This window comes from Phoca vitulina, unplaced genomic scaffold (genome assembly GCF_004348235.1).
Source record: "Phoca vitulina isolate PV1807 unplaced genomic scaffold, GSC_HSeal_1.0 scaffold2, whole genome shotgun sequence".
NCBI lineage: Eukaryota > Metazoa > Chordata > Mammalia > Carnivora > Phocidae > Phoca > Phoca vitulina.
In genome coordinates, this window is record NW_022589705.1 from 83,379,627 (window position 1) to 83,400,169 (window position 20,543).

Here is a 20,543-nt window from a genome sequence, read left to right on the forward strand (position 1 = left end):
GGTGAGGATGACATGAATAATGTCTATAAAGTACTTAATAGTGCCTGGCACATGGGCAGTGCCCAATCAATGGTAGCTACGTCCTGTTGTGATTTTTTTGTAATCGGGCTGCACAGTGAGTGACCCACTCCCCCAGTTGAGGGTGGCTTCACATGGGGTGTTTTCTCATGGGCTCGAATTATCCTGATTTTCTCAGAATTGCTCTAGGCCAGGCCAGAGGGGCTGGACTACCTGGGGGAGGTGGAGGGATGACAGGGCCTTCTGGAAACAGGGTCCAAAGACAAATGGAGCCTTGTCCCTGAGGTTGCAGAGGGAGGTTGTTTGGGAGTGCGGTGGCATTCCCAGAAGATCTCCTCCCCCACACCTCAGCAGAACCAGTGCGGAGCTCGGTGCTCGGTGCTCACAGTGCTTGGTGCTTGGTGCTCACTCGCTTGCCCTTCTGCCCCTGGGGCCGCTGCTCCGTAAGGAAATGGCTCCTTGCTCGTGCTTGTAGCGTGCTGGCCCGTCCTTTGTATCATTCGCCTCTCAGGTGACCCTAGGATGAGATAACCAAGGTCCAGAGAGGAGAAGGCACCCAGCTCGGGGCCCCCCACTGAAGCCGGGACACGGCTGGAGCTCAAACCCAGCATCTCTGTCCTCATCATGAGGAGGAGCTTCCCACACTGGTGTGGATTCTCAGAGATGAGACGGAGCGGGCGTAAGGAAGGGGGCCCCCGATGGGGTCCTTAAGGGGCCAGGTCCTGTCATCACCCTGTTGTCCCAAAGCCTGTTCTGAACATTTCTGAGAAACAGGATCAAAGTCTTGCCTCAGCATGACCTTCCCGAGTATACAATGTCCTCCGTTCTCTGCACCCAGATGTGTCTCCCTCCTCTTCCCCCCCACCCCCACAACACAGCACCAGCTGGTGGTGTTCTTATCTGTTTGTCATTAATAGTTAACATCTCTTCAGGGTCACTGGTCCAGACCCAATCTCTCCATAACAGAGGGGTGGGCCACCCTCCTGACCTCCTCGGCCCGCTCTCTCAGCAGCCACTAAGGTGGCCCCCATGATTACTCCCCTCCCCCCACACTGCAAACGAGTCTGCTTCCTGTCACTTGGGGTGAACTTGGCCAAAGGTTGACTATCTTCACCTTGTTCAATAATGAGAAACAACTTAACAGCCGGACTGTTCTCACCAGGTAAGTGGGACAGGGAGTCACAGAGATATGTTTTTTTTAAGGCCATAAAAGGGCTGTGAAGCTCTCTAAGCTCCTTGGGGTGACAGACAGATGTCCCAACTACTCCATGACCCTCCGAGGGTGGAGTCTGAGTGCCTGAGGAGAGAGAGGAATGGCTCTGAGCCCTGTGAACCTCCACAGGTTGCCCGGGCCCCACTGAGGGGCAGGCCCCAGGTCTCCAGCCTCCCAAGCAGGCAGCCCAGGCCTGCACATAGGGCTGGAAGCAGCTAGAAGGCAAAGGGTCTGAGGCCCCCTGGAGCTGGGCTGAGGCATTGGCCTCCCTGAGTGTCCTAGGCCCTGACCTCATTACCAGGAATGTGCATAGCCTGCCGACCTCACCCAGCCAGGGAGTCTTCATAGCAGAGCCCAGCCCTGGAGTAAACAAACAGGTGTGGGGGCAGGGAGCCATATGAGCAGCAATAAGGAGGAGCTCAGCCTTGTCGCTTGGCGGTTTACTTACTTGACCACTCATCCTCCTGGTAAACTGCCATGATATTTTGTATAATTGATATTTTGCAAGGGAGGAAAATGTGGCTCAGAGAGCTTACTTGCCCAAGTTGGTTTCCTAAACTTGCCTCATCGTGAGAATCCCCTGGGAACTTATTAAAAACGCAGCTTCCCCAGCCCCGCCAAGGCCTGCTACATCCGCGGCTCCTGGGGAATCTGTGTATCTAATAAACACCTTTGGGGATGCCTCTCAGGCAGGTGCAGGGAACAAGGTCCTCACACCAACAGTTTCCCTGCGCGTAGCTTCAAATCAACCTCCCAGGAGTCACCCTTATTCCAGCCCCTGGGTGGGGGTGTGGGGCAAGGCTACTCAGGTGGTATTTCCACCTGCGAAGTCCGCAGACTTCTGGCCTCCCACCTCCCCAGTCCAAGGAACAGACAGGGGTTGCCTGAGTTCCCACCCAGAGGTTAGGGCCCATGGGACTGGAGCTCCTGCGGGGTCCCAGAGGCTGGATCCCTCTGTGCCCCTCCCAGGTCTGAGCGTCAGCCTGAACAAGGAGGCTAGGACCACGTGTCACTGTCAAGGCTGGTGCCCCATTGCTGTCCCCACCCTCCATTCCAGAAAGTGAGACAGAAACTATCAGCGGGGGCAGGAATGGCCTGGGGTGCTGTGGCTGGAGGGTCATAGTCCTGAGACCCTAGCCCCCAAACTCAGCCCCTGGGCTGCTCAAGCCCATTTTCCTTTCCCACTCTCAGGAGGAAGTGGATAAGGAAGACACATTTTGACCTGGAAGTCTGAGAAGAACAGTCAGCGGAATTAACTGAGCTGGGAGAGGGACAGCGGGAGGGAGGGGAGAGAAGCAGGGAGAAAGGAGGTGTTGGGAGAAAGCCCTGGGCCAGACAGCGCTCCCCTTGGCCACCAGGTGAAGCCCATCGGCCAAACACAATTCAGCTGCTGCCTGAACAAGTGGCGTGGAAGTTCAGGGTGTTGGGTACGTGAATTTAAACAACTGTCCTTAATTGTCCTTTACTGCCTTCCCTGGATGTATGAATACATACATCCAGGGAAGGCAATAAAAGGGAGAAGAAGAGAAGGAAAGGAGAAAAAGAAGGAAATATGGAGGGTATTAGCCATGATGAGCCAGGTACTGTACCAAGCAATTTATACATTTTAACCTCATTTGAATCTCGCAACCACTCTGCAGGATAGGTATTGATTGATTCATTCATTCATTCATTCATTCTTCAACAAGCATATATCAAGGGGCTGGTCATAGGCCGGGCACAACGATAGCCAGTGGACAAGACAGGCAGGTGAGCTTGTTGTTTCAGAACTTACCTCCAACTCACCAGTGAAGAAACTGAATTAGCCCAGAGAGGAGGCCAGGGTCCCTCCATTAGTGAGAGCAGGGGCCAGAGGTTGAGATTTAAGCTGAGGTTTGTGTAATTCCAGGTCTCACCTCTGCTCAGCCTCATGACCTGCGGGGTTGGCTGTGTGCACTTTAAGGCACATCCAGACCTCCCCGAGGCGATGCCCCAGTGAGGAGTGAGGGCATCGCTGGGGTGAATGGGAATCCCACACACAGAGGGAGGGTAGGCTCTCAGCATTTCTAGTGCTGCCGAGTTATCAGTGGAGTTCCCATCTAGGAGGTGTCTGCGGGGAGCCAGGCATTCTGCGCAGGCTTCACATTCCCTAATCGAATCTTCTCGATCTCACTGCAAGGCCAGCATCGTTGAGCCCACTGTACAGATAACAGAGGTGGAATGGTGACGTGACTTACCCAAGGTCCTACAGCTAGTAAGTGGTGGCCCCTCCACCAGGCTGCCTTGAATGGGGTTACAGGACCAGTTTAAGTGTCTATCTCCTGCTGGTTTGAAAGCCCACACCACCCTGCTGTATGTGCAAATTCACACTCACATCTCACGGAGAATGTATACATGTGGGTCTTGGAAAGCCCTTCTGAGGTTGGCTCGATACAAGATGGAAGAGAGACACCAAATGTTCTCCCCCAAAAGATGCTTTTAACACTGCCGCCAGGGAGGAAGGGGGAGCAACAGGAAAGCTTAGAAAGGGGGTTTCAAATAGGGCAGGAAACTAAGATTTTAGCTGAAGAGCTCATTTGCATTCTCCCTCTCCCCCTCCCCCTTCCTCCCTCTTTCTCTTTCTTGAGAGTAGGCCCTGAGATGCTAGGAAGAGTGACAGGCCTGGTGTTGCTGGCCCCCCTGAGGCCCCAGGAGGAGGCGAGGGAGGGGAGCTGTGCTCTCTGGACCAGAGTTTGCACCCCCTTTCCTCAAACCTGCTCAACCCCTGAGACCTGGCTCAGGTGTACCTTCCTGATCGCATCCCCCCCCACGCGGTAACTGCCTGTCTCCCCACCTAAATTAAAACTTCCTCCACACCATGGATGTTATTCCCTTCTGCCTGCAAAGGGTGGGTGTGAATGAACGTGGGGGGAAAATCTGAGGTACAGGAGGGGCTGTGGCAAAGGCTGGGAAGACGGAGCGGCCACACAGGAACCCCGAGAAATGCCGCCAGTGAAGGAAGAGGTAGCCCCCCCTCTCCTGCCCAGGCCACGCCCCATACATACACAGGGCCTGGCATGAGAAGCAAGCTGCTTCCATTTTCGCCAGTGATATGGGACAAGCACCAAACACTCGTTTTAGGTCACATTCCTTCCACTGTCTTCACGAAGAGCATCCAGCCTCACAGTTCCACGGTTCACAGGGAGATCAGAGACGCTGGGTGTCTGCCCCAAGGTGCCGGTCAGAACCCCAGCAGCAGGGAGAACCACCCCGTATCTGCTTTCCCTCCAACCAGGCCTGAGCTGTCACCTTTCTACTTCAGTTGGGGGTGGGGGGTGGGGTCTAGAATTGGGCAGAAGGGCTCACGCTGAGGGAAGGAGCCGTGTGCGGAGGCTGGGGTGGGGGTGGGGACGGCTCCACCTGTTCCTGCCGCCTGAGCCTGAGCGAGGCTGGCCTCACAGGACGGCCCCTCCTCTCTGCCCCCCCTCCCCATAGTTCCCATCCATTGTCATCAACTGTCTCAGCGCTGCTATATTTAAGGCCCATGCAAGCTCCAGGATCACATTCTTCTCCCCGTCCCTGCTGAGCCCAGGGCAAGAAGAAGCCAAGGTCCCTCTCGTCCTCTAGGATCTTCTCCCCAGAGACGCCTAAGTGGGTACAACTGTTTCTGTGAGTCACCTCCAGGGATCGGGGTGGGGAGGGACACCTTCAGAAAGTGAGACCCTCAGCTTTCCATTACGAAGTGGGGTGTGTGTGTGTGTGTGTGTGTTGGGGAAGGAGCCTGGAGGATTTGGAAAGAGAAAGTACACACGTACTTAGGTAGCTCCCTGAGTGACAATGGGAGGGCACTCTGGCGACCCTTGCCCCCCTCACTGTTCTGTGTGGCCCTCGGTCATCTGTGCCGAGCCCTCCGGGATGTGAAAGCTGCTTGAGAGACGGTCGGGGACGCCTGCAAAGTGGAAGGGCCCGGGGTGAACTGGCAGGCCCGGCAGAGCGAGAGCAGTGCTGGCTGAGCCTGTTGGCCCACCGGGCAGCCAGGGAAACGGAGGAAGCCCTCAAGGCCTAAAGCTCAGGGCCAGGAGGGCACGCGTCCAGCCCGGGCTCACTGGCCGGAAACCGAGGCCCAGAGAGGGAAGGGGCGGCCTCAGCCGCTCCGTGGCAGGGTCAGAATTCTGGACTCAGAAGCTGGTGGAGCACGGCCGGCCCCTGGGACCCAGCTTTCCGTCATCGGGCTCTGCCAGTCACTCAGCCGCTGTGCCCTTCTCTTTCCCTCCTGAGGAAGGGGCGAGGCCTCCTGGCCCCTGGTCTCTGGGGGTGCCCGTCAGAGGGCCTGGTGGGAAAGCAGACCGGGGCTCGGGAGAAAAGGGGAGGCCATGCCGTGCGACCCGTGGCCCAGGCCTTGTACCCCCCGGGAGAGGGCAGGGGGGCAGGCCCACACCCCGCCGACCCCTCCCCACCGGGCACACGTGGTGCTGCACTCCCATTGCTGCTTAATCCTGAGCCTCAGTCAGTGCTTTAAAAAGACTTGATGGCTCATCTGCTAAAGCTGGGGGGGTCTGGTTGCGGGAGGCCCAAGAGGTCAGGGATGGGTGCCAGTCACCCCCCCCCCCCCCCCCCCCCCACGGTGCTAATCAGGAACAGAGCATCTGGGGAAGGAAGCCAGCAGCTGACGCCAGGGAACGTTCCTCAGCTGCTGGGGCCAGGGCCACAGTGTCCCAGGAGAGCTGGGGGAGGGGGCCTCCCCACCTAGGTTGGTACCCAGAGCTGTCCTCTGGGGCTGTGAGGAAGGAGGCACAGAATGAGCATGGGCCAGTCATTCTCTGGGTGCAAGCAGACCCTGTTCCTCAGGAGGAGCCTGATGGGAAGCCCAAAGCGTAACTGTCCCGTTAACGTTTGGCTCAGGTCATCTGGAGGAGGCCAAGGAGGTTTGGGGGCAGCCTTTGGTCCCAGCTAACACTCTGCAGTAATCCAGATCACTGAAAGGGAACACACTTTCAGGAACTAGAAGGGGTAAATGCCCACTGAGATTGCCCCTCAGTAGCCTGAGCCCCCTGAGACCCCAGAACAGGCCCACCAGGCCAAGGTGCTCTGATGAGGTCAGCGGGCCCATCTGCCATGGCATGGACTTAGAGAAGTGGTCCTTCAGGGGCCGTGTGCACACCCAGGTCAGAAGACGACACACACACACGTTCCGCCGCTGCCAGGAGGACCTTCAGGGAGGCTGGGGCCAGGGACGGCCTCAGGTCTAAGCCCGGCAAGGACCCTCCTGGGTCAGAGGCCTGCCCCCCAGAACTCCCACCTGAAGGAAGTGTGGAAGCCACTCCAGGGATTCCGCCATGCGTCCTGAAGCCTCAGCATCAGAGGGGCCCTCAGAGACCAGTGGGGACACCAAGGCCCAGATCAGGGAAAGAACTTCGTGCGAGAGCCCAAACCAGCTCGATCCCGGGCCTCCCACTCTCCCCGCCTCTCCGTATCCAGGGATTCACTCCCCGATCCCTGCGGCTCCTCCACACCAACTGAATCCAACCCGGACTGGGCACCACCTATGGCCCAGACCTGAGCCTCGGGAATACAAAGGGGGATCACTCCGTTGTGATCCCCTTATGAGAAGAAAGGCCCACTGTGCGCCCAGCCATAGCCAAGGCCTGGCCTTGAGTAGACATGTGTCATAGATGTCAAGAGAGCTCAGAGTCGGGGACCACTCATGGTCCCACCGCCAACCAGCTGGGTGACCTTGGGCAAGCACGTTCCCTCCTCATCTGTAAAACAGGATGATAATGGGCTGGCAGACAGTAAACACTCACTGTTGTTACTTTTAATTCACTTATAGTCTTGTTGGAGAGGGAAGATGTCCAAATACGAAATAATTACATAGGAGGAGGTGTTTTCTGAATCAGAGCTAGACTTCGGAGTGCACACAGAAAAGCATAAAAAGGATTAAAGGAGGGAAAATTCTAGGCGGCTGGTAGTTTTTCGGCAGGGTTACTTAGAAAAACCATGCTAATGTCTAATACTTCCATGGCACTTCCTATGCTCCAAGCACTCTTCCAACCTTGACAACCACCCCAGAAAGCCAGTAGACCCATTTTACAGGTGAGGAAACTAAGTCACAGAGTCTCGCCCAAGGGCACACACTTATAAGCTGGAATGAGAAGCGGGACCATGCCCAGAGTCTCCGCGCCCGACCGTTGCGCTAACTGAGGCAGTCTCGGCTTGGGCTGTGGAGCCTGAGTGGGGCTAAGCAGGCCGGCAGGAGGGAAAGGTTTCCCTCAGAGTAGCAACCAGTGCAGGCAAAGGCTCAGAGGTAGGGCTGGGTGGGCATGCGCAGGAGGAGCGAGGACATCTGCCCATTTGAGTCATAAAGCCCTTGGGCACCACAGTGTTGGCTCGCTCATCACCTGAGAAGCGAAGGCCCAGAGAAGGGAGGGCTTTGCCCAGGTGACGGGCAAGGTGAGGGCAGAGCTGCTCCCGATGTGGGGCTGCGCTCGCAGCTGCAGGGTGCAAGGAGTGGTGCGTTAGCCAGGCTCCGAGTGCGAGGCCTGCCTCTGTCCCGTCGGCCAGGACCCTGCTGTCCCCGGCCTCCATGCTCCCGTCTGCCCCCTGGAGAGAGAACCCGCACCCCACAAGCCTCCCAGGGATGCCGGGAGGACCACACGGGGCAGGGGTGGCCAGATGCCTGGTAGAATGACCATGCACCTCGGCTTGGCAGGTTGTTGCTCTCGCAGCCATGACTCTGCCCCACAGCCCTGGAAATGTGGGGGAGCCCCGACCCCCCCAGGCCACGGAGGTCCACCGGCTGGAACAGCGCCAGGAGGAGGAGCACAAGGAGGAGCGGCAGCACCGCCTGCACATGGGGTCCTCAGTGCGGAGGCGGACCTTCCGCAGCAGGTGGGATCACCAGGGACCCCACCCCGGCCACTGCCCTACCCCCTAGGGGTCCCCAGTCTGAGGGCGGAGGCATAGCCTGCTTTCTGGATAAGCCAGTCTGAGGTAAGAAGTACAACACTGTCCTCTGGAGACCCTTCTTTCTGGAGAACCCGGTCTGAGGGGGGAGGCACAGCCCTACTTTGTAGAGATCCCAGTCTGAGGGGGGAGGCACAGTCCTGCCCCTAGTGTCCTAAGACAGGTAGGTAGATGTTGCCTTAAGCTCAGGGACGCTGGGGCCAGATCTCCAGGCAATCCTGCACGAGCCATCAACTCCCTTTTCCTGGGGCAGCGAGCAAGACTATCAGTTCAGCGCCGCAGACTACGCCCTCGCAGCAGCCCTGGCCCTGACGGCCTCCTCCGAGACGTCTTGGTAAGTCAGGTGACCTTTTCAGAGAACACTGGGCTGAGAAAGGGCCATCCTGTCCAGTCCCTTGCCTCTACTAGGCTCCCACACTGGACTTACAGAATCTGCCCAAAGTTACACATCTAGCACAAGGGCCCAGACCACTCTCTGGCTGGGTCCCCAGGCAGTAGTGAGGGACCATCCCCAAGGGAGAAGGTGGGGGCCCACCCTTCACCGAGGGGCTTCGCGGGAGAGCAGGGGGAGCCCGCATCCTGGGTTAGAAGGCCAGGTCCTGGCCAGTTTGAAGCAAGTCCCTGCCCTGTAAAATAGGGGGACTATTCCTGTCCACTTGGTCGTCATGAAGACAAGACAGACAAAGACTTTGTGAAAGGGCCTTGGGAACTATATCCATAGTACTTATTATGCACCTACTGTAAGCAGGGCCCATTCGGGTATTTTGGAGGCAAGAGAGGCTTAAAAGCTGCTCTGGTCCTCAAGAACCTTAAAGTGCAGCGGGCAATGCGCGGGGGGGGGGGGCGGGCGGCCCCGACTGGGGCGCCCCCACGACCCCCTCTGCCGCGCAGGGAGTCCCAGCTGAGGCGCCAGACCTCCGCCGTGGAGCTGGAGGAGCGGGGGCAGAAGCGAGTGGGCTTCGGCAACGACTTCGAGAGGACCGAGATCGCCTTCCTGCGGACCCAGTGGCTACTGCGCCAGAGACGCGACCGGAAGGCGCTGAGGCGGCGGGTGAGGGCATCTGGGGACCTGCCACCCGTCCCGGGCCGCCCACTTCAGCTGCCGTCTCCTCAAGAGGCGGCCGGACATCCGGGCCAGAGTCCAGGCCCCGGTCTGGGACGGGGTCCCCCTGCCGGCGTCCCCGCCCTCCTGCTGTGTGACCTTGAGCAAGCAGCTTACCCTTCCTGAGCCTCGGTTTTCTCACCCGTAAAACACATGTGTGTGGTGTACCGACTCTCGGGCTGAGGTGGGGATTGGACCAGACGGGGCTTGTGAAATGACCTTCCCAGAAGAGCCTCAGGAAACGCTATTCCTGACAAACGTCAGGGGTCTGAAGCCGCCCTCCGTGCCCCCCTCCCCGGGGCCGGAGAGCATAGCTAACACTCACGTGGGCTTTCTCAGTGCCCATGATTCTTCACGTACTAACGCATTTAATCCTCACCACAACCTCCTCACCACAGGAAGGTGGGGGAATAGAATTATCATCCCCATTTTACAGATAAGGAAACTGAGGGCTTGCCTATGGTCTCACAGGTAGGAAGTGGCAGAATTTGGCCTTGACCCCTGAGCCAGTTGCTCCAAAGCCCATGTCCTGCCCTCTGTGCCACCTTGCCGCTCAGTTAGGGGAAGGGGGGGCTCCAGCCCATGGGGGTCTGACTCCAGAGCCTGAGGGTCAGGGGGGACGCTGACAGCAAAGATGGGGAGACGTGATTCCCCTGGCTCATGGGAGTCACAGATCCCCTCCCACCTCCAGATGGAGGAGAAGTTTCGGGAGGCCAAGGAGCTGAGGGAGCTGTGTTCCGGCCGGGGGCCCTGGTTCTGGATCCCACTGCGTTCCCACGCCGTCTGGGAGCACACCACAGTGCTGCTGACCTGTACTGTCCAGGCCTCGCCTCCGCCCCAGGTCACCTGGTAAGCCGCTGGGGCAGGAGAGAAGGGGGTCCCCACCCTGCCTCCAGGCTCTGAGCCTCCAGGGTTAAATGACTGTGAGTTCTTTGCAGCCCAGCCCGTCCCTTCTCCGAGCCTGCTTCCTCCCCCAGAAGTTCTCGCTGCCTTAGAAAAGCTGCAACCACACAGACCCTGAGCTCTGCCCACCCCCCAGAGAGAGCAGCAGCTGCTGCGAGGCTCGGCTGAGTTATTCTTAGCCTCCTCCCCGCCAGCCTGGGGCAGGAACACGGGGCCACTGGCGAGCCAGCACTTGTAAAAATCCGATTCTGGGGGCAGAAGGCAGCTGCTCTGAGCTGGGCGTTGGAAGATGATGGTGGGAGGCAGGGCAGGGGGCCGAGGAGCAGGACGGGAGGTGGGGAGGGCGGGGAGCCCCCAGTGAGGAACTCAGACCTGGAGTGGGAGCCCTGTGTCCAGACCTAGCTCTCTCTACTAACGCACACCTCAGCCTCTCTGGTCCTGCTTCCGGTTTCCCGTTCTGTAAAACGGGTTGAAGGCCTCCTGCCCAGCCTGCATGTGGTGAGGATTTAATGCCCCAACTACACGGAAACCTCAGAGCTTGAAAGGTGCCGGGAAAGAAGACACCATTCCTGGGAGCATAACCATAGCAGAAGTCTAGGCCTTGCTGGCCGAGGGGATAGGAAGGGAGGGGAGGGGAGGTGGGAGGGGAGGGGAGGTGGCAGGGGTCTCCTGTGTGGGCTGGAGGTGGGGGCGGGCATGGCAGCCGCCCGGGCTCTCAGTCCTACCAGAGGGAGGCCTGTCGTTCATGCAGCTGAGCCACTGTTTACGGAGCTCCCTCTGGGTCTTAGGCCCGGGGTCAGGCATGCTGGGGACAAGGAAAGGATTTCAACAAATAGTTACCGGGACTGTAATCTGCCCCAGGCCCAGACTCAGGCACTGAGGCAGACATAATCTCCCCTCAGAGAACTCTCAGCCCAGAAGAGAAATGTCAACATACAGAGAAGTATATTCATCGGTGCAATTTGAAATACAAGAGTAAAGATGAAGACAGTGAGGTGGCTGCCTCCCCCCAGGAGGATCCAGGAAGGTTCCCAGAGGAGGCCAGATCTTGAGGATGAATAAGGCCATGGTCTAGTAGGGGAGAGAGGATAAGCACACAAGTGACCGAGATCACAAAGGAAAAAGCAACATCTTATCCTTGAACTCACTTTTCCTGACCCACCAGTTTCTTCTCATTTGAGCCATGGGGCCACCCATGGCTCAGAGAGGTAGTGTGACTTGTCTAAGGTCACACAGCCGGTTTGAATCCGAATGCAAACTTGGGTCTCTCGCCTCCCAGCCATAGGTGTTCCTACCGGGCTAGAGAGTAGGAAAGTGATCGTTGGGGTTGTTCTTCCTTGAGGCACACGTAACGCCTCAGAAGTCAGAGGCAGAGAAAGCACTTAGGCCAGGAGCGATCAGGGGAGGCATGGAGGGAGCTGGCAATCGGGGCTGGTCATTGCCAGATGACATTCATTCACGAAAGTGTGCCAGGACCTGGAATTCGTGCTGGGCGCTAGATTCCTGTGGGCACCGAGGCAGGCCCTGCCTGCAAGTGGCTGCTCAGGTAGGAGGACTGCTCCTGCCTGCTGGCCTGGGCTGAGGGGGGGTCAGTACCTCAGCTGTCCTGCCTGGCGGCCAAGCCCTGCCCTGCCCTGCCCTGCCCTGGCACGGGAGGCCCACAGCTAGGGCATTCCAGGGAGCCTCTCAGGGAGGCTCTACCCTGCCAGCAACGTTGCCACAACAGGGAGCTGAGCATGGCCGTGGTAGAAGCAAGGCCAGGCCCACCTCCAGCAGGTGCGACGCAGGTGGCCCCCGGTGCTCCTGGTTTTGGGGATCCGGTTTTCCGCCATCGGTCGCTTTGGGCAGGGCCACGCACTGCCCTGGGGTTGGCCTCCAGGGCTCTGTCCAGGTCCTGGCAGACACCCTCCCCCAGGTCAAGAGGAAGATCCCGGCGCACCCAGGCTTGTCAGGCGAGTACATTCATTCAGCAATTATTGAGCACTTCCTGAATGCAGGGGCAACAACAGGACAAGCTCGGCAAGGCCCGGTCTGGCCACGTTTATGCTGCACAAGTGGGCCCTGGCCATGATTCTATCTGATACCGGAATCAGTCTCCCAGGTCCAGCAGCCTTAAAAAGTAAAATCCCGTACGGAAATATGTGAAGAAAAAACATTTAGATAAATCATGAAAATCTCACTCTTTTATGAGGGGCTCTCTGAGCCAGGCTCTGGGCTGGGCGCCTCGCCTCTGTTGTCTGACTTAATGCTGGTTTATGACTGGCTGTCACGTAGGGTCACTTGCACAGCCTGGGTCTTCGAGGGGCTGTCGTTGAGGCAGGAGCCCGGGCCCAGAGAAGGGGCAAGATGAACACTGAGGTCTCTGGCTGTCCGGGGCCTTGCCCAGAGCTGCTGCTTTTTTCTTGGAAAGTTGGAAGCTGGCCAGGCTGAGGTGTCCGGAATGTTCCTGAGAGGTGGGGGCGGGGCCTGGGGTGTGGGTGTGGCACTGTTTGGTTGCCATGGACACAAACAGGGTGTGGGGGGAGCTGAGCCCCAGGAAGGAGATGCACTGAGCCTGGGGCGCCCTCTCTCAGCTGTGGCCTCCTCTTCGACCTCAAACACCTGGGGCTGACTGTCCATGCAACAGCCTCATGGACACAGAGACCCAGAGAGGGGGACTGACTTGCCCAAGGTCACACAGCAAGGTGCATCAAGAACCCAGGCCTCCCAGGCTTCACAGACTTTCACTCGCCAGCCGTAACTCCTTAGGCCTCCAAACCCCGGCAAGAGGCTGTGGACAGAGCCCCACCCCCAGAAATTCTGACCCCAGAATGATCTGGGACGCAGCCCGTGTATGGAGATTTTCTTAATGGCTTTAATATGACAGAAGTTTATTTTTCTTCCGTCTGCATGCCTGAGGTAGACAGGGTGGGGCAGCTTCGGTGACTCCGCTCACAGACTCCTCAGGGACTCAGGCCTGCTCCCCTCACTGCTGGAGGGCACAGCCCCGGGGCTCCTGGTACGAGATGGCAGCTGTCTGGGCCACGTTCTTGCCGTAGCATGGAGGGAACCATGACATAAAAGGGGGCAAAGGCTCATCAATAGCAGCCACATGGCACTTGTACTTACTCTCTGTTGACAAGTCTTAGTCACTTGGCCACACCTAGTAGAAAGAGAGGGCAGGAAACCGGTTACACACGGGGTGGCTCAGTGATGAATCGTGCTCCTTTAGAATAAGAGGGAGGGGCACCTGGGCTTAGGCAGTTAAGCGTCAGGCTCTTGATCTCAGCTCAGGTCTTGATCTCAGGGTCGTGAGTTCAAGCCCTGTGTTGGGCTCCACACCCAACGTGGAGCCAACTTAAAAAAAAAAAAAAGAAAGAAAAAGAATAAGAGCGAATGGCTATTGGAGACCAATGAACAGCTTCTGATACAAATTTCCAAAGTCTTCTGTTCAAAATCCCAGCATGGAGACTTTGAAAGCTTTCTCCAGGGACTCCAACGAGAGCCAGGATAAAGAACTGCCCTACTGAGAGGTTGACAAGGGAGGAAGAATGGGGTACCTTCCGTGGCAACCCCCTCAGAGAGGAGGGCCCTGGGGGCAGCTACCCCTCATTACAGGCTCCGTCTTCCCTGCCCCCACCAACAGCCCGGAAGGAGAATGAACCTTTGAGCACCGACAGTGTTCGGGGCACCAGAGAAAAGCTTTACGTATCTTATCCCATTTGACTGTCACAGCAACCTTATGAGGTCAGTGCTCTTACTACTCCCATTTCACAGATGAGGACAACTGAGGTTCAGAACAGTGAAAGTGCTGCCTTGCGTCACATAGGCAAGTAAACAGCACAAAGCTGAGGTTGGAATCCAGGTCTGAGAGCCTCCGGGTCCTTTTCCCTCAGAGCCATACTGCCTGCCACAGACCACTGTGTCCCCACAGGTACAAAAATGACATGCGAATCGATCCCCGCCTCTTTCCCGCCGGAAAGTACCGAATCACCAACAACTATGGGCTGCTGACGCTGGAGATTAGGAGGTGAGACTGCGGCCCCTAGGGAGACCCATGACCCCCGGGCTCCAACACCCCCGAAGCCAGAGCAGGGTTTCAAATCCTTATTAACTGAGTCGGCCTCATCTTCAGAAGAACCTGGCGTGCTTATTAAAACACTGATTCATGAGATGGGCCCTCCGCTTGCCTCCAGAGAGTCAGGTGAAGTGGGTCTTATTCTAAAATGGGGCCTGGAAATCGGTATTTAACAGACACCCCCATGTCATTCCGATGCCTTGCAATACACGAGGGGAAATTTGGAGTCAAAGGCCAGATGGATGGGCTAGAAATGCTGGGAGTGCTCCTTGCAGGGGAGAGAAAACACATGGACACGTGCGCACTCACTCACACACACACACACACACACACACACAGGCATGAGTGCAAGGGGAGGTGGTTGGAGGGGAGAGAGTTAGATGGGCCCGTCAGGAGATGGTGAGTCTTAAGCATGGTTTGAAGGGAGAAGCAGTGGGGCGCCTGGGTGGCTCAGGCAGTTGAGCATCTGACTCTTGATATTGGCTCGGGTCTTGATCTCAGGGTCGTGAGTTCAAGCCCCACATTGGGTGTGGAGCCTATTTAAGAAAAAAAAAAAAAAATGAAGGGAGAAGCAGCATGCATGGAGGGCGGGCACCAGGGGATCTGAGCACAATCCCCCCCAGAGCACACATTACAGCTCACGTGAGCCACCACGTGCTGAATTCCTGCTGGTGCCAAGCCCTGTGTGAGGAGTGACACGCACATGACTGATGATGCCCACCACCGTTCTTTCAGGGAAGCCTTGTCCATGGTACAGGAGAGGAAACCCAGGCTCTAAAAGATGAAGGGTCTTGCACGGCTTGTGCAGGGCAGGGCCTGGGTTTGAGGCTGTTCTCTCCACCTGGGTTCTTTCCAGTATGGCAATCCCTCCATCTCAACCAATTTGGGCTTCAGAGACACAAACATGGACAGGACATTGATCCTACCCTCCAGAAGCAAAGTGGGGAGACGTGGACATAAGTATCTGACCACACAATTGCACAAAGGGCAGTGCCTGTGGGCTGGACAGTCAGGGAAGGCATGCAGGGTCAAGGTTGCTTGGAGGGGCAGGTGGGACTGGTGCTTGAAGCAAGAGGGATTCCTACCCTGAGCAGCCAGGGTAAGAGCAGGGATACCAAGGAGCCTCTCTGCTTGCTGATGGGGCCAGATGTGCCACATCCCTCCAATAATTCTCGTGGTCCCCAGCGTGGCCCTGGAATGGAGCCAGCCCATGCCCTGGGAATGAGACGGGGTTGTCCTGACTAGTGATGAGACCCAAGGCTGAGATTGAGAACACCTGGGCATCTGGCCCAGTTCAGGCACAGACTGGCAGTCAAGCCCCACTCCTGCTCCAGGATTCTGATTTGGAGGTGTTGACAGGGCAGGAGGCTATGCCTGTGAGAGAGCTTGTCACCTTGAAGCTGGGTTGAATTTGGGGTGCTGTGTGACTCTGGGCAAATCGCTTAACCTGTCTGATCCTACCGAGTCAGTACTAACGATCATATTTTCACAGTACTTTCACCTGCGTTGGGTCAGCCTGGTGTTATGTCCCTAGTTCAGAAAAGGACACTGAGGCACAGCAAAGGGCAGTGGCCGGCCTAAAGGCACACAGCTTTTTCAGAGGTGGGGCCTGAACTAAAGCCTAAAGTCTCCCCCCACCCCGAAGCCTTCATGGGAATGCCTGCCTCTCCCCACCCCGCCCCGACACGTGGGGACTGGAGTTTCCCATGGAGCCCAGCAGTGTTGGGGGGCACTTCCTCTCTCCTTTTCAGATGCACCATTGAGGATGCAGCCACCTACACGGTGATGGTGAAGAACACCTATGGCCAGGCCTCGTCCTTCGCCAAAGTCCTTGTCCGAAGTAAGTACTCCCGCTCCCACCAGCCAGGCCGCAGCACACCCACAGTGAGCAGATGAGGACGTGCGTCTGCACGCAGACGTGAGGGAGGCCCCTTGACGCAGGGGTATTTGGCCTGGGATCGGGTGACCAAGACAGCCATAGAGACTCACTTCCCTGGGGCCTGCGGAGCAAGGGAGAGTCGCCTCCCTCAGACTATAGAACTTATACAATTATCTCCAAAGGACGTGCTCATCTCGTCGGGTTGGGCTTGGGGTCCGGATCCAGCTCAGGGGCCCCGGGACGGTGGCCTGGCCCTGCCAGCTCTGCTGAGGGGTCCTCAGGGGGAAAGGCTGAGCCCTACCAACTCCCCTCTGGGCCTCACTGCCCCATTTGGGTTCTGGTGTTTATTTGCCATTGGTGCAATTCCTGACTGGTGTGATTCCCAATCCTGGAGGTTCCCCCGGGGCACCTGAGATGACAGCATAAGGCAGGGGAGACACTCAGGAGTCAGCCAGACCCGTGTCCACATGCTGGCTCTGCCTCTGACCGGCTGTGGGAGCCTGGGCCACCTCACTTCACTTCTCTGAGCCTCCTCGTCTGTAAAGGGGGACTCCTCCCACCTCACTCAGGTGCTCCGGTTGATTAAATGAGATGGTAGAGGTAAAGCTTGGCGTGTAGTAGACTTAGGGAAGCCGTAGCTCTCTGTCCCCCACACCATGACCAGGGTGGAGCCTAGCCAGGAGGCCATACCTCTGGGCCCAGGAAAATGCTGCCTTGTCCTCGGGGCCCCTGAGAGAGAGGTTGCGTATGCACACACTCTCACACACACACACACGCACATACACACACAAACACACTCACACACACTCCCTGGTCAACAGACAGGCTGGCATCCAGCCCGCTCCCTGCCTCTCATCAGACCTTGTTAAACTGTCCTTCACACTCCTCTCCACCCCCCTGCCCTGTTCCCCAAATAGCTCTTGGGAGGCAGCTGTCCCCTCTGCCAGTCCGGCTCTCTGTGGAATTTGAGCTGTCCTTATAGGCTGTGCCTAGATTCAAGCCCAAGGTCAAGCATCAGGGCCCTGCCTCCCTCTGTCCCATCCTTCCCATCCCTTCTTCCAGACCCCCATCCCTCTCTCCACCAAGGCCAGCAACTCTGGGATCCACTCGGCTTCTTGGCCCCCAGACTCCAGCCAGACTCCCACTAAGAGCATCCACTCACGGTCATTACCATCCCTCCCCTGCTCTCACCTCCATAGCAACTGATAGAAGGCCCTGGGTTGGGAGGCAGGAGGTCTGGGTTCTAATCCTGAGTCTTTCACTGACTTTGTGTGACTCTGGGCGGCCTCCCAGCCCCCTCCGGGCCTCACTCAGGAAGGGCCTTACCAGGGACCAGTCACATCATGGCTTCGGGCTGCTGGGGTACTAGCTGGGCGATTATGCCTCAGTTTCTTCATCTGTATGAGAGGATGATAATGGCACCAACAGACAGGGTACTGTGAGGACTATATGTGAGTTAATATGCGGCACGTGGTATGTCCCATGTGAACGAGGGCTGTTATTATGCTCTGGTGGTTGGTGTCAACATCATCCTGGATGTCACCCTTAAGCCCCCATCTTAATCTCAGCGCTGCCCTTCTCCTGCTGGCTATCCCTGAACCCACCAGAAATCCCCTTCCGACCAGACGTGGCGTCTATGAAGACTATGTGATCCTGGCAGTGGGTCTGGGCAGAGGATGGAAACCACCATTTATTGAGCACAAACCGTGTGCCAGGCTCTGTCTGAGGGCTTAGTTCATGTGAACTCACTTATTCAGAACCCCACCATCAGGAGCGAGGAGTCACTGTCCCCACGTTACCGAGAAAGGAAGAGAGGCCCAGGGGGTGAAGGATCTTCCAGCAGCCAGAGGAGAACCCACCAATAGACCAGGACTCAAACCCACAGCCAAGCCCCCGCCTCTAATCTATTAGGGATGTGAGGTCTGAACCTTCTCAAACTCCATTTGCCTTGGGCTTTCAGCTTACGTGGGGAAGGACGCTGGCTTCGATTCGGAGATCTTTAAAAGTAAGGAGGCTCAGGGAGGGACAGCCTTCGGGGAGGAGGGTGTCCGGGTTCCTCGTCCTACCTTCCACAGCCCCCTTTAGAATATCATCCATCCATTGCCCACAAAGGTATGGCATTGCCTGTGAGCTGTTCATCCTTGCAGACTGACTTGTGGGGGCCCCCCGGCACCCCAGAGCTGCCCCCAGCTGCCGAGCTAGCCAGGGACCAAAACTGAGCGAGAAAGGCAAAGCCAAACAGACAAAGGACGTGGCCTTTCGTACCTGCTATTCTGGCTCATCTGATCCCACTTAGATAAGTCTCGGCCCCGCCCATACTTCCTGGTTAAGACCACCCCCGGGAACTATGAATCCTGACTCAGAGGAGTGGGGATGTCCCAGGCTAGGCTGGTGGCCTCCAAAGACTGCTGCCTTAACTTCTCCTCCCACCCCCAGGACTGATGCTTGGCCCCAACGTGGAATTCACATCGGTGCTGAAGCCAGTCTTTGCCCGAGAGAAGGAGCCCTTCTCCCTGTCCTGCTTATTCTCAGAAGACGTGTTAGATGCTGAGCAGAACATCCAGTGGCGCCGAGATGGTGAGGCCCCCCTGTCCTGGTCCCCAGTCTTCAGGGGCAGAGATGGAAGCCAGAGAGGGACCAGAGCGTTGGCTCCACCCCAGCCCTGGGTCCCTGGGTCAATGGAGAAAGAAACTCAGCTATGCCCCTCCCCAGGTATAAGCTGAGTAATGAGTGCCGAAGAAAACAGGAGCCCAGCCAGGTGCATTCAGACCAGGTCACCCTACAAAGGTCACCAAGCCCCTGTGGGTACCAGGCCCTGTGCTGGGTGCCAGGGCGGGGATAGGCAGATGTGCATGAACGCGAGGGGCTCTTCATCTGGGAGGCGGGAGGAAGCCAAGGCACAGTCGCAGCCGCTGCCCATTGACAGCCAGGGAGGAGACGGATGGCTGAACCTCCTTCCCCACCTGTGACCGGGCCTGCAGCCCAAGGACAAGGAGCACAGCAGCTGGCAAGCACCCCCAGGGAGGCCGCACCTGCTGGGGGGGGGGCGGGGCAGAAGAGCGGGGAAGCCAGAAGGAGAGACAGTTGCCATAAGGCTGAGATGTCTTCCCAAACCTGTAGATCTTCCAGAATGGAGGTCCTGGCAGGAGGGAGGAACACAGAGCGGGTTGGCCCCACAGTGTGGCCTCAGGGGAGGACCCACTCCCTGAGCCCCAGAGCCCGTTCATTGAGTCCCCATCCCTCTCACTGAGGTCACGCTGCTGAGTCTCCACTCTCCTCACTGGCCCCCACCCCCCTCAACGAGCCCTTTACCCTCCTCACGGACACCCCAACTCCCTCAGCGAGCCCCCAGCCCCTTTCCTGAGCCTCCATGCCTTCAGCAAGCCCCCACTCCCTTCATTGAGCTCACAATCCCCAGCCATGGAGCCCCCAACACCCACAGTGAGCCCCCAGCCCCCGCGCAGAGACACTGACCCTCACAAAGGGGCCCACCTCTCTTTTTCCCACTTTCTCACAGCACCTCCAACTCCTCACTGGGCCACTGACCACTTCCTTAGATGCTCATTCCCATGTTGAGCCACCAACCCCTTCCCTGGACCCTGCCCCACTCCCCAAGCCTTCAGCAGAGGAGAGTTCAGGGCCACCCCCCCCAACTCCCCGGCTGAGCCTCAGGCTATAGCCGCACCACCCACCCCAGCCACACCAGCCACGCCTCTGCCTAAACCCCCAGACCATCTAAAGGTTCACAGGTGAGGCCAGAGCTCACACTGGACCCCACCCCTCCTCAGGGAGACTACTGAGACCCTCAGGACGCCGGCAGATCCTCTACGCAGACCGCCAGGCATCCCTGAAGGTGTCCTGCGCCTACAAGGAGGATGAGGGGCTCTACACCATCCAGGTGCCTTCCCCCGTTGGGCTCCAGGAGCAGAGCACCTATGTGTTCGTGAGAGGTGAGTGGGGGTTGGAGGGTAGGAGGTGTAGCTGGAGCCCAGCCATCAGATTGGCTGTCGGACCTTTTGCAAGTTTCCCCGCCCTCTTGGGGCCTCAGTTTCCCTGTTATAAATAGGGGTGTTGAGTGAAGAGTCTCTAAGAATCCCTGTGGCATCCTATGACCCTCCAATAGGACACCGCTTGAGTTTCAGACTTACTAGGAGCTGGGGAGGGAGGGCTGAGAGTGGGCTGGGATGATTCTAGTACCTGGTGAGTTCTGCCTCTTGGTCTCTGAACTGATCTGGGTTCAAATCCTGGCTTTGCCACCCCACTAGCTGGTGACTTTGGGCAAGTCACTTTTCCTCTGAGACTCAGTTTTCCCATCCACTAAATGGAGGCATGCTACAGGGCTCAGAGATTAATTACACTGATCATTCAGGGGCGTAGAGTAGAATGGGCCCCTGATGACTGCTACTCTCACAGCCCCCCCAGATGCTGTGGTTAAAAGGGAGGAGGCTAT

The 20,543-nt window shown here is 57.6% G+C and overlaps 1 protein-coding gene and 1 long non-coding RNA gene across 2 annotated transcripts in view; both read left to right on the plus strand.

The window, feature by feature from the left end:
- The first annotated feature begins 1,099 nt into the window (after nucleotides 1–1,099).
- LOC116641541 lies at nucleotides 1,100–4,068 on the plus strand. The gene is made up of 3 exons (XR_004301199.1): nucleotides 1,100–1,180; nucleotides 2,423–2,658; nucleotides 3,843–4,068. It is a non-coding gene; the product is annotated as an uncharacterized LOC116641541 (long non-coding RNA).
- A 3,848-nt stretch (nucleotides 4,069–7,916) lies between these two features.
- Nucleotides 7,917–20,543, plus strand: part of MYOM3 (myomesin 3) — a 43,086-nt gene continuing 30,459 nt past the window's right edge. Inside the window, exons 1-9 of the mRNA XM_032418059.1 lie at nucleotides 7,917–8,077; nucleotides 8,406–8,486; nucleotides 9,044–9,203; nucleotides 9,946–10,103; nucleotides 14,071–14,166; nucleotides 15,966–16,054; nucleotides 18,054–18,098; nucleotides 18,530–18,670; nucleotides 19,882–20,043. Coding sequence (XP_032273950.1) covers nucleotides 7,917–8,077; nucleotides 8,406–8,486; nucleotides 9,044–9,203; nucleotides 9,946–10,103; nucleotides 14,071–14,166; nucleotides 15,966–16,054; nucleotides 18,054–18,098; nucleotides 18,530–18,670; nucleotides 19,882–20,043 — 1,093 coding nt within the window. The remainder of the gene's footprint in view (nucleotides 8,078–8,405; nucleotides 8,487–9,043; nucleotides 9,204–9,945; nucleotides 10,104–14,070; nucleotides 14,167–15,965; nucleotides 16,055–18,053; nucleotides 18,099–18,529; nucleotides 18,671–19,881; nucleotides 20,044–20,543) is intronic.